This window comes from Pagrus major, chromosome 11, assembly GCF_040436345.1.
Source record: "Pagrus major chromosome 11, Pma_NU_1.0".
Lineage (NCBI taxonomy): Eukaryota > Metazoa > Chordata > Actinopteri > Spariformes > Sparidae > Pagrus > Pagrus major.
Window position 1 is genome coordinate 27,558,840 of NC_133225.1, and position 12,855 is coordinate 27,571,694.

The following is a 12,855-nucleotide window of genomic DNA, read 5'->3' on the forward strand; positions in this document are numbered from 1 at the left end:
GTAACAGTGTGTTTCATTTGGTCGCCTGTTGCCACAACTTCTGGGGAAACACACAGATACACGTCAGAGAGTGAGGAAGGAAGTTGGTCACTAAATGTAATGTGAATAAAATTGAACACATTACCTCCTCTGTGAACACTCCTGCCTCACGTCAGTTAGATAATCATCGGCAAAAGAGTGCTGCAGGGATGATTTTTTTGTAGGCTAACCTGGAAGTTAGCATTGCCCTCTCACCTAGACAAAAAGGCTACGGGATTTTTTATTGGATTTTGGATTATTGCAGAAAAAAATTTACATTAATCTTCACAGACGGACATTGCTTTTATGATTTTTGAAGTGAAATGCAATTGCCAGAAGTAAAAAGCTAACGACTTTACTGTAAATTGATCAATGTACAAGTTTTAAAGTAAGAGTTAGAATAGTTTGCAACTAGAGTCCCCGTGTAGAGAAGGAATATTCAACAGATGAGTCTCCATGTTCAGCGTGAGGCTGTTTAATGTCCCAGACAAACTGTGTAGTCTCATTTAGCCACTTGGGAGCAACTGCCATTTTTAAGACACATTAAGGTTTTTTTAGTGTCACAGAGAAAAACATGAATATATCTATTAAAAATGCAACTTATTTCCAGGTTTTAGGACTCATTCCTGTGCCACTCTATGGTGGTTGTTTAAGAATGAAGACAACAATGATCCCATGATCTCATGCTACTTCACTATGTCATCAACCTCCATCTTTTGTTTTCAGTGTTTTAACTGAGAGACCCCCAGCGACAGAAATGACATACTGTGCATTTGATCAGGTGTTTATGTGTGTGTGTGTGTGTGTGTTTCAGAGGGTGCTCCGTTCAGCTGGTGGCTGGGAGGTCCTGCTCCAGGTCAGGTCCAGACATACTGGGGCGGGGCTCTGCCGGGCAGCCGGCAGTGTGCCTGTGGTCTGCAGGACAACTGTCTGGATTCAAATCACTACTGCAACTGTGACGCTGACTACGACCAATGGTACTGTACTTATTATTAAAGGAGAAGTTTGAGCGAATGATGTTTCCTAATATAAAGAAAACAAAGGTTAAGATGGAGGCAAAGAACACCTCAACATGAGGCAATGTGCTTTTCTGTATCTATGTTGAGACATCTTGGAGTGCTCTATTGCAGCAAGGGTTAGTGAAAAATCTTGATAACTACAGTACATAATAGTTTTCCAATTAACTTTGGTAGAGACATTCATGTCCCTCAGGATTAATTGTAATCACTATGGTGATTCTCTCACTTTTTATCTAGCGCCACCATCAGGTCTAAATTACAGTCTGTCTGATGCTGTGGTGTATGCCGGAAAAAACTATTGACATTTCCATCAGACTCCATCAGTTAACATGGTGAATATTGAAAGACTGGAATTCAGAACATTAAATATTATACCTGCTTAACATCAGAATGTTACAACCAAGGTTCGCATCATCAGTATAGTACAGCCCTGCATATATGCTAGCCTGGTTATAGTCTTGTTTTCTTTTGTCCACAGTGTGATTTTATAGTTTCCTTTACAGCTCTTAGAGTACTACCTGAGCTAAGCACAGATGTGTTGAAATGTTTCACATCTGTCAAAGTATGAGGCTTGTGTGACTTTTTGCATTTTATAAAAAAAATCTGCTTTGTCTGTAAGGCATCATAAATACGTATGTGAAATCAAACATCTTGGTTTTTTGGCATGTAGCCACGTGCCAAATGTTTTCATCGCTAACAGAAAAAAATGCTGTAGGCTTTTCCTTAACATACTTACTAATGGGTTTGATCAAACTGATGAAACTGTGTTTGCACCATAGTAAATGATTAAAAATGCCGTTATGACTCAGCTTTAATGTCTTTATAAAAATAATGATTTGGTTGGACCCGCTTTGAAAAGAAATATTTTAATGTAATGGCCAGAAATAAAACGCTGAGTGTGTAAAGTGTGTTTTGAAAAGACATCTATTACCTCTGAGTCTTTTCAGTTAAATGGTTCAGTGAAATCCATCTACTGCTCTAATTAAGCCATTAACAGGATTCAGTGTTTACCATCACATCCCACCATACTGGACAGAAAAGAGTCATGAGACACTGGGGACAAATCTCCAGATATTTAAACATCCCTCCTTGTGTTTCATCCAATCCTGTACTTAAATCCTTTTATCCCAGCTGTAAGCAATTCTGTATTTAGGTCACCTTCCCCAATCCTGCAGCTAATTCTGCATTTGCCGATACTGTAACCAATCCTACTGTCTGCATAGCCAAAGGTCCTTCTTTCTATTATCTCCCTGTCTAAATCTGAAGGACTCCTACTCTATTTTTATAGACTTTCCCCCGCCGCCAATATCTCATCAGATTCACCGGCGCAGGGTGCGCCTACAGTCCTGGATTTATTATTTTTTTGACACAATTTCACAGCAACAGAGCTGACTGTAGGAATTTGAAACACCACACAGTGTGGTGAATGTGTAGATGAATCACTCAGCCTACGTTCGGTTGGAAAACGGCCCCACAAAGCGGCGGCTGAGACGTGTTGTATCAGCTGAAATGTTGTCTGCATTTGGACGTCTACCTGTAAACCGCAGAGATCGAGTGTTCATCATTTCAATAAAGCGTGTCCCACTTTCTCTAACGCAGTTTAGTTTGAGTTCAGGTGGGCACAAGATTTACAATGATTCTGAGTGCATTCAACTTCCTAATGTTGATATCTTCTTGTGCTTTTCCTTCTCCTGCCTCCCCACCTTGTTCTTTATTTTTTAATCCACCTCCTCCCCTTTCTCCTTCTTCCACTAATCCTTGTGCTCCTTCTGTACGTCCTCCTCCCTTACTTCTTCCTATCCACCCCTTTTCTTTTCCATCTGCCCCCTTCTCCTTCTCTACCTCCTCCCTTCAAACCTTCTCTTCTTCTCATTATTTTCCCTCTTCTGATTCTCCTTCTCTCTCTTCTTCTTTTTCTTATTCTGTATTTCTTCTTTTTCTCCTCCTCCCTCCTCTTCCTCATATTTTTCCTTTTTCTCCCTTTTTATGTTCCTCCTGCTTCTCTCTCTTATTCTTCCTCCTCCATTGTTTTTCACTTTTCCGTGTTCTCTATCTTCTTCTCCTTTTTCTTCCTATCCTCCTGTTTCTTCTCCTCCTCCTCCTTCTTCTCTTGTTTTTATCCTCTTCTCCTCCTCCTCCTCCTTCTTTTGTTTGTATCCTCTTCTCCTCCTCCTTCTTCTTCTCTTGTTTTTATCTTCTTCTCCTCCTCCTTCTTCTTCTCTTGTTTTTATCCTCTTCTCCTCCTCCTCCTTCTTCTCTTGTTTTTATCTTCTTCTCCTCCTCCTCCTTCTTCTTCTCTTGTTTTTATCTTCTTCTCCTCCTCCTCCTTCTTCTCTTGTTTTTATCTTCTTCTCCTCCTCCTCCTTCTTCTTCTCTTGTTTTTATCTTCTTCTCCTCCTCCTTCTTCTTCTCTTGTTTTTATCTTCTTCTCCTCCTCCTCCTTCTTCTCTTGTTTTTATCCTCTTCTCCGCCTCCTCCTTCTTCTTCTCTTGTTTTTATCCTCTTCTCCTCCTCCTCCTTCTTCTCTTGTTTTTATCTTCTTCTCCTCCTCCTCCTTCTTCTTCTCTTGTTTTTATCTTCTTCTCCTCCTCCTCCTTCTTCTCTTGTTTTTATCTTCTTCTCCTCCTCCTCCTTCTTCTCTTGTTTTTATCTTCTCCTCCTCCTCCTTCTTCTTCTCTTGTTTTTATCTTCTTCTCCTCCTCCTCCTTCTTCTCTTGTTTTTATCTTCTTCTCCTCCTCCTCCTTCTTCTCTTGTTTTTATCTTCTTCTCCTCCTCCTCCTTCTTCTTCTCTTGTTTTTATCTTCTTCTCCTCCTCCTCCTTCTTCTCTTGTTTTTATCTTCTTCTCCTCCTCCTCCTTCTTCTCTTGTTTTTATCTTCTTCTCCTCCTCCTCCTTCTTCTCTTGTTTTTATCCTCTTCTCCTCCTCCTCCTTCTTGTCTTCATCATTCTCCTCCTCTTCCCTCTCCTTCGCCTCCTTCACCTCCCTCTCCATATCCCTTTTCTTTGTCTTCTTCTCCATCTCCTCCTCTTCTACAGGACTAATGACTCTGGCCTGCTCACCCATAAGGAGACCCTCCCAGTCCGGTCTCTGGTGCTGGGCGACATCCAGCGGCCCGGGTCAGAGGCTGCCTACAGGGTGGGACCCCTCCGTTGTCATGGTGACAGTAAGTCCATTTCAGTTGCTGGTCTCAAAGATATTGAGGATGTTTTTTAACAGTGTTTTGATGGATATAATTCAAAGGATAGGCTTTTATTTAACTATACACTAATCCCTGTATCCATCATGCTCCCTGCCATTTCATTTGTTAATTTAAAAATAAGCTGCAGCTAATTACGCTGTAGCTAATTAGTAGAACATTATTTAATATATGACTCCCTGTATGCTCTTCAATAAGAAGTTGTAATGAAAAGATATATAACTGACCTCAGTGATATATTTTACCGTGTTTTAATTGCCTCTAATTTGAGCCTTCAGCTTAATGAGTAAACAAATAAATAAATAAAGGCCTTGAGAGATAAATCAACATAAATGAGATAGCAAAGCAGGAGTTATGCCTTTGTTCTCCGCTAATTAGCCGAACATTTGCGTCATTTGTTTACTACAAGATTTTCATTAGACAGCCATCATAATGAGATTTCTTTGAATAAGCGTCATTCCAGAGTAAGATAAAAAAAGATTTAAATCCCTTTTTATGAGAAAAACATGATAACAAGGAAGGATGTGAAGCATTTAAGAAGTGAAGACTATGTTTGTGTCTCAGAAAACTTCTGGAACGCTGCGTTTTTTGACAAGGAGACGTCTTACCTTCACTTTCCCACCTTCCATGGAGAGCTGAATGCAGACATCTCCTTCCTTTTTAAAACACCCTCCTCCTCCGGGGTCTTTCTGGAAAATCTCGGCATCAAGGACTTCATCCGGATCGAACTCAGCTGTAAGTGAGAACTCAAAAATGTTCCGCCATCATGATATAAATGTCTCTCTTCGTCCTTACCAGGAAAAGGACAGCAACAACCCAAAATCACATATGTTAAAGTAATCCTTCACAGAAAAATGTGTTTTACTTATGTTACTGCTGAAGGAGGAAAGTGTCTCTGTGCTCACCTTAAATTATTAAAACGTTCTTTAATGTGCAAGTGACAAATCCCTCTAGCAGCTGTAGGAATGATGCTACGTTCCAGTCAAAGTCAGATGTTGGAATTTTCTAGTTGAAACTTCCAACCTCAAAGTGTTCCTGGTGCATGATGCCATAAGTACGCAAAAAAAACTGGTGCACAGAAAGTGATGGTTTTACATTCATGTGTTTGCAGTATGTAGAAGAAGAAGTCATGAAATGTTACAGCAATGTTACAGTTCTGTGGAACAGAGGGAAATAAAGTGCAGTCTATCTGCCTTATTTGCTTTCTCTGTATCTCACTCACACACACACACAAACACACACACACACAAATAACACACACAGTACAAATGGTACACATCCTCCTCGGGGAACCCCGACATTGTTACAGCGGGGCCTCTCTTATCTCGCTGCAGCATTATTACTGCTGTTATTATGACAGCTGGGGTTGAGATGACTGTGTATCATTATTACTGCTGTTAACATGACTGTAGCTGGGCCACAGAGCAGTTTCTAAATTAAGTTATGCCTCTGGGTTTTTCTATCAAATGGTTAAACAATCCCACAGCTCTCCCTCAGCTGACAGCCTCCTCCATGAGGGACGATGTTATGTTCGCGCACAGATGTCAGCGCTCTGCTAACTTCACCCCTGAATGTGGAGTGTAGGCATGCTGGCAGGGTAATGATGGATGAACGAACTCCATGTGGCCTTCAGCTAACCTCTCTTTATTATAGGTTAAGTTTTTAACCTAATGGAGCTGTGTAAATGCTCTGAAGATTAATGACTATGAGAGTTGGCCTAGATTAGGTTTGGAGGTTCAGTCCCACGGGGTGAGCACATACTTACAACTTGTATCTTAAGAAGGAAGTCTAATGTGCTGCTTGCTGCTAAAAGTAAGAAATCTGCTGGTTTGCTAAAGTAGAGATTTAGAATCACAGGTATGAGTTTGCAGCTGTTTTATCGGCTCTCTGAGGCTGTACTGAAGCACAGGTGTGCTTTGAGCATGATGCTCGTGTCAGCATGCTAACATGCCCACAATGTTTGCATGGCTCGCATCCATTACAACAGGGCTACCCACTTGAAGATGTGTCTTTAACTCATGACATGCTTGTGCTATGTAGTTGTCAAAGGAGCAGCTGTAAATACACTTTCTACTCGCAACATTACAAAAGAATCGCATCCAACAAAGCTTCGCTAAATCAGTGACAAACTGGTTTCATTTCCTATAAATTCTTTACAATAAAAGTCCCTAGCTGTTGTGTTGTTAAAAGGCTTTTATCATGAAGTGGCGGTTAACACGACTCCTGAAAGTGAACATGGAGAAACTGTACAATAGAGCAGAAATCTGATCGTACAAACAGAACAGAAACTAAACTTCAAACCACAGAGATTCAGTAAGAGGCTGCAAAAGTACTGTGACCTGAACAAACAGAGACATGAGTTGAGTAATGCAACAAACAGGACTCAACTCATGTTGTAGGGACTTGTGTCGAGTTGGCTGCAGTCGTGAGTTGTCACCAGAATCTGCTTGGAGACAGGTTGTGCACACTTTTGGCCCAACTCTGGAGACCTCAGGCCTGGCTCTGCATGGACACTTAAACTGTTCATGAACACACACATCAGCAAAGCATGGTTTGTGTCAAGTGGCAATGGAAAAGCCCCCCATGACAATGCTAACACGCTAATGTTCTGGAGGTTAAATCTTGCCACTTGTTTAACATGATAGCATGCTAAAATCTGACTGATGAGAATGTCACTAGTTTTGCAGGTTTCTGCCCATAAACCAAAGTATTGTACAAAATAAAAACTTGATGAAAAGTTCAGTGACGACCAAAGTTATCAAATTGTAATTCAAATATGCCCAAAAGTAAAAATGCCATATTTTCCACATCAAAATCCACCATCCAAATGGGATAATTAAGTAAATTACAGCCGGATCACAAACACACACACACTCACGCATAGAAACTAACAGATGTGAGTTTGTAGCTGCAGCGTCTCTTTCCTGCCTTGGGCTGGTCTCTGAATCATCTCAGATCTGCGTCCATCTGTCAGTCCATCCTGCCCACAGATGGACGGGTGGGAGAAAGTCACTTCACACTTCTGCCAACATATGATGATGGAAGAGCACGGCTGGCTAATGGGTTCAATGAAAGATGGCACAGTCTGGAGCCAAACTGAGAAAAGTGCTTTTCCAATGAACAATGTGGCAGAAGAAGACTCATTTATATCCAAGTCTGTCATATTTTCAGTATTGAATTAAAATATCATTTTATTTCAAGGCTGTTTTTTGGCTAAGTTTGGCACTCCTCCTCCTCCTCCTCCATCCACAGCTGACTTTCTAGGAACAGCTGACAAGATCTTCATACCTCTTCATACATCTGCTTTGGACTGTTCCTCATTGGCTGGATGGATTTCACACAATTCACATTTCTATCATTAAATAAAAGTATCTAAAACTTACTGAACCGCTTTCAGAGTGTCGACATGATTACACACAGTGCTGTGATGGATTGTTCTAAGTGTTGGAGATGGAGTCTTTGGAAGCGGCATGAGAGATTTGCATCGTCTAACTCATCAGAGGACACAATTATCTCAAACTGTCAGGGAGGGTTTGTTAATCAGCTGGTTCCAGTTCAGCGCCAACAAGTCAAACTCACTCATCAACATGCTCCTCACACAGTCACCACCGTCCCTCTCTTTTGTGTGTGTTTTCTTCTCCTGCCTCACCTGACCTTACTTCTCTAACCATCACCCTCCCCAGCCTCCTCAGAGGTCGTCTTCTCTTTCGACGTGGGAAACGGGCCGCTTGAGGTGCGAGTGGAGACGCACGTCCCGCTAAACGACAACCGGTGGCACAGCGTGCGAGCCGAGCGGAACGTGAAGGAGGCGTCGCTGCGCGTCGACAAGTTCCCCGCCGCCACGCAGGAGGCTCCTGCTGACGGACACATACACCTGCAGCTCAACAGCCAGTTATTCATAGGTGAGAAGCAAGCATGTGAATTTGTGTGTGTGAGTGTGTGTGCCCAAAATGGCTTCAAAATGACATGTGAGGAAAATTCAGAGTGAGAGAATTTAGAAGGCTTAGTCATGTTAGGATTTGGGTTTGAAGTTAAAAGTAGTCAGGGTGAGTTTTAGGTTATAGTGAGGATTAAGATTAGGCGTGTAGTTGAGGGAGTTATGGTGTTTGAACATTCACCTCATTAGCAGCTGAATGCTGGTGATAAGTGCTGTCACATCTTATCCTTTCTTATCTACAACACATGCAAACAGGCACAGACAAGGATACAAATATTTTCCACAGAATATTTCTAAAAACAGGAAACCAGCACATTATATTCTCTCTGTCTCAACTACTCATCCTGAAGTAGACAGTTCAGAGAAATTAAACCTCGATGGACTTTCTGCTTTTACGAATTGTGCAGTTTCTGCCCACTTTGCCGTTCAGTTCCTATTAGACAAACATTTTGCATTGCAGGGATAAAAGTTTTGCTCTGCACCACAGTGGTCCCACACGGGGAGCTAATGGAGGAAACCAGGCAGCTGCGTGTGTCTCATAACAGTAAACCTTGTCCTCAGAGTCCATTATAACCCAACTGGCCAGAGGTGCTTACAAAGTGTTGAGTAGCATTAACAAGTGCTGCTGATATTGAGAAAAAAAATCTGTAGTGCTGTAGTGGAAAAAGGAGACGCTGAGTCGGTAATTTCCTGAACACTGAATAATAAATAACATGTGTTCTCCAGTATTGGCATGTATGATGATGTGGTTTTTGTATATGTTTGTGTAACCTGGCCGATTGGAGAGGATACATTAAAACCAAGTAATTATACAAACTGAATGGTTAAAACAAATGTTTATACTAAACAAATGTTGAAATTACTATTCAAATTTGTATTTTTTATAAATGTGTTGGCTAACGTGAGTGAATCTTGCTCTGGCTAGGACAGAAAAGTGTTGGCAGCACGTCAAGAAGCACTGGGATGAAGCACTTGTGCAGCAAGACAAAAAAAAAAGAAAAGACAAATGTGGGTTTCGATTGACATTGACATTAGCTCAGTAGCTAATGCAACGCTAGATTAACAGAGGGTTAACTTTTAACAGCCAACAACAAACTTACCACTAAAGGCTAAAGGACAACTACTGCTTCTACAAATGGGCTTTTCTGTCTCTGTTATGAGTCTCTGGGACTAAACCAAGACGTTTTTGTCTGATAAACAAGGAAGTCTGAATCATAATCTTACATTAAATGTGCTGATATTAACCTCTAATATTATAATATCAGACATTAATGCCTCCCTCCTCCTCATCGTGGAGCTAACTAGTGTCTGGACTTAATTATCACTTAGCAAGAAAGCTATCAGTTTAAAATGTGTTGGTAATTAGTGAATGCCCTCTAGTGGACGGAACGTGTAACAGCCATATACTGGTAATGGAAGTGGCAATGCATGAGCCTGTGTATACAGTACCGTGTATTGGTACATAGTACATATTGATAATCGGCTGAATTTGAGCACTACAAATTAAAATGTAATTCGAATATATATATATAAAAATGAAATATCAAATGAGATAATTGAGGAGGATTGACGGCACTGCACCAAAACTAGTACGACAAACTAGCCTACTCTGATTTTCATTATGAGAAATGGCCAGCTGGTGGTATCGTGTCCTCGAACAGGTTATATGATAGAACTGTACCTGAAAGCCTCAAAGTGATGAAAAATAGAGTTTGCTTCAGAAAGCCAATCAAACAAATATTGAATTAAATCAAAGCAGTTTTGGTACCTGTTTGTTTGTTTGTTTGTTTGTTTGTTTGTTTTTAAAACAATGTTTCTGATACTGATTATTGTTGCTTGTTCATAGGTTTACAACTTTGTTGGTTGTTTTATGTTTTTTGTTGTGTGGGTTATTTCACTGATTGATACTGCACAATTTTGATTTGTACTTTTTGTGGTTGTTCTGCTTTTAAGGACCCCAGGAAGACTAGCAACCACTTTGTGGAAGCTAATGGGAAGAATAACAAATGGAAGTCTTTAAATCTGCGTCTCGGTGTTTAAAGAGCCGTATTGACTTGTGTTTGGAAAATTGCACGTCTCTTGGGATAGAAGTTTCACGAACAGATGCATCAGATTCTCATTACAGGCGGAACTGTTTTGCATTTTTAACCAAACTATATCTACCTGTAATTCTAACAAGCACTTTGATCTTCTTATCACCGGCTCTCTGCTCCAAGTTTATTTATTTCTACTGAAGACATACATGTTAAAAACAGGTAATAATAGATTTCTTTTCTCTTCTTTTTATTTTCCTCAGACAGCTGGATGTTACAGTTTTTTTAACGTTACTCAATCAGGAGGAAAATATGTATTTGTTGGAGTGTATTTCTACCTGCAGACCAATACACATTTAATGCGTCAGTGAGTATTATTATGACAACAGGATGGTGTATGTGAGACTGACTCAATCTGCAGTGTTCCTGATGGTCTAGAGACATGTGTGACTTACTGCTGTGTTCATGGACAACAATGGAGCTCCATGGCACAAAGGAATAAGCTTGATCAGGCTTTGGCTACTCAGACAATATCTGTTAGTGGGACTGAGTCATTGCTGTTGTTGTTTTCATTATATTTGTTGAAATTTACAGACATGAATGTCACCAGTCATATCCTTTAAAGTAAAAAGAACTTGACTGAAAGGCTGAAAGCAGCAACATTTTGAAATATTTTGAACATTTTAGTACACTGTAACTGTCAATTCAAGCTGTTCAAGCTGAGGATGCTTTGTTTAAAGTATATAGTTTTTAGTATACAGTATAGTATATTAAAAGTATAGATTTCGGGGTCATTTTAAGGAACTGAGGCCTTTATAAAGTTAACTTTTAACTGTTAAACTTAATATTCTTTGTTCCTCTCAACTTTATCATATTAAACACTCGTATCTCGACTTCATCTCTTCCACAGACTTTTCATTATTCTGTTTAACCTCTCGCTCTCGCCTGTCGCACTGAGTTTGAGGGGATGAAATCCCATCTTGTACTATGATGATTTATCTTTCTGCAAATATTTTGGACATTCATTCATTTGTAAACAAACATTTTGAAGGGAAAATCAACTAACAAATAATGATGAGATCGGGGAGATGCAGAGACGTGGCGATGGGAATTGATTGGCTGACTGCGTTAAGCTAATAATCCCCTCTGAACAGCCCGAAAGAAGTGACCATGAGTCAGTCGCTCCACTTATATGGGCGGCACAGTCCTGGGTGGTGTTTACCGGCGGTGCGAAGGGATTCATATATTTGAATGGAAATATGATGGGATTATGAAATAGAGTGCTGAGGGAGAGGCTGTTTGTGTTTGACAAAGACTTGATTTACAGCAAAGCAATGTGCATTTGTGTGTCTCTACCCTCTTGTTTTGGAAAGTGAAGGGCCATGTGCTCCAAATTGTTATTGTTAATCCATAAAGTTATTAGCCTCCCTTCTGTGAAATCATCATTCACAGTACCGCAGAGATATCTATATTGCTGTGAATAGTGCCTCCCATTTGCAACATAAAATTGCAGTGTGTAACTTAATAAGACAGGATATTCCATAGTTAATAAACTTTGAATTAATATTGCCTCGGGTGAATATATATGACACAAACTTATTCTGGTTCAGCCTTTATTGCCATAGGAAGGAATTAATTTTGTAAACACACTGTAACACACATCCGTGTACAAGTTGTAGTTAAAATAATATTCACAGTAGAAGTTATTGTGTTGGGACTGTTGGCTGATGTGAAAAGATGAGTGTGTTTATGACTTACTGCATCGTTCGATATAGTATCTACGAATGGAAGTAATAAATTATATTTACTCTTGGTACTCTAACAAACTCATTTTTTTGCATCCTCTGGGATCACTTCTGTGTAGCTGGTATTCAGTGTAGCTGCTAAACTCTTGTAGTGTTATTAGAAATAAGCCATTTTACTTTCAGTACTTTTTAACTTACAACTTACTAGTCACATAGGTTACAAAGTAGCCCAAATCAAACACATCCACCATGTTTCCCATCCAACAGATGCATGCTGGGAGTGGTTAAAATGCTCATGGTGAATCTTCATCACTGTCGCCACACGTATATATGTTGGCTTTGAAAGTATCTTATTACGACCCATGTTTACATCTTTTGTTTGGTATGAAAGCGAAGTCAAGAGTGAGTTGTTTTAACTTACTAATGTAATTAAGTTACATCTTGTACGTGCGTAACACCATGTTTGTTACTGAAGTTACAAAAGTAACATTATTTGAAGACAAACCACTGTGTTTTCCTAAACCTTACCAAACTGCAAGCGTGCAGCGAAGGTGTGGTTCACCTGTTGCTGGTACGCTGCAAGGGTCATGTTGTTTAATGAACAGTGATATATGTTGTGTTAGGAGCCACTGGCAATCCACCTTTTCAGTTGTTTAGGTATGAGGATTTGGTGTTGGTTAATCCCCAAGAACTGTGTCAGGCTGTTTTAAGCTAAATAGTACAATTTTATTTTCTATAATTTTGGTTGAGAATGGAATCATCACATGCCACCAACAAGATCTATTGTAAGGTTCCCTAAAAATGCATCTGCTTCTCTTTGTATTTAGTTATTTAAAAATCTGGGTCTGAATTGAATAAGCAATCAGGGTTAGTTAACACATCACAAGCCAATCACAGCGACTGTG

General features: G+C 40.0%; 1 protein-coding gene across 1 annotated transcript in view; it reads left to right on the plus strand.

Moving 5' to 3' along the window:
* The window catches only part of LOC141004520 (contactin-associated protein-like 4), a 127,109-nt gene that overhangs the window by 91,868 nt on the left and 22,386 nt on the right, over nucleotides 1-12,855 (plus strand). Inside the window, exons 14-17 of the mRNA XM_073476051.1 lie at nucleotides 833-995; nucleotides 4,075-4,202; nucleotides 4,800-4,970; nucleotides 7,919-8,137. Coding sequence (XP_073332152.1) covers nucleotides 833-995; nucleotides 4,075-4,202; nucleotides 4,800-4,970; nucleotides 7,919-8,137 — 681 coding nt within the window. The remainder of the gene's footprint in view (nucleotides 1-832; nucleotides 996-4,074; nucleotides 4,203-4,799; nucleotides 4,971-7,918; nucleotides 8,138-12,855) is intronic.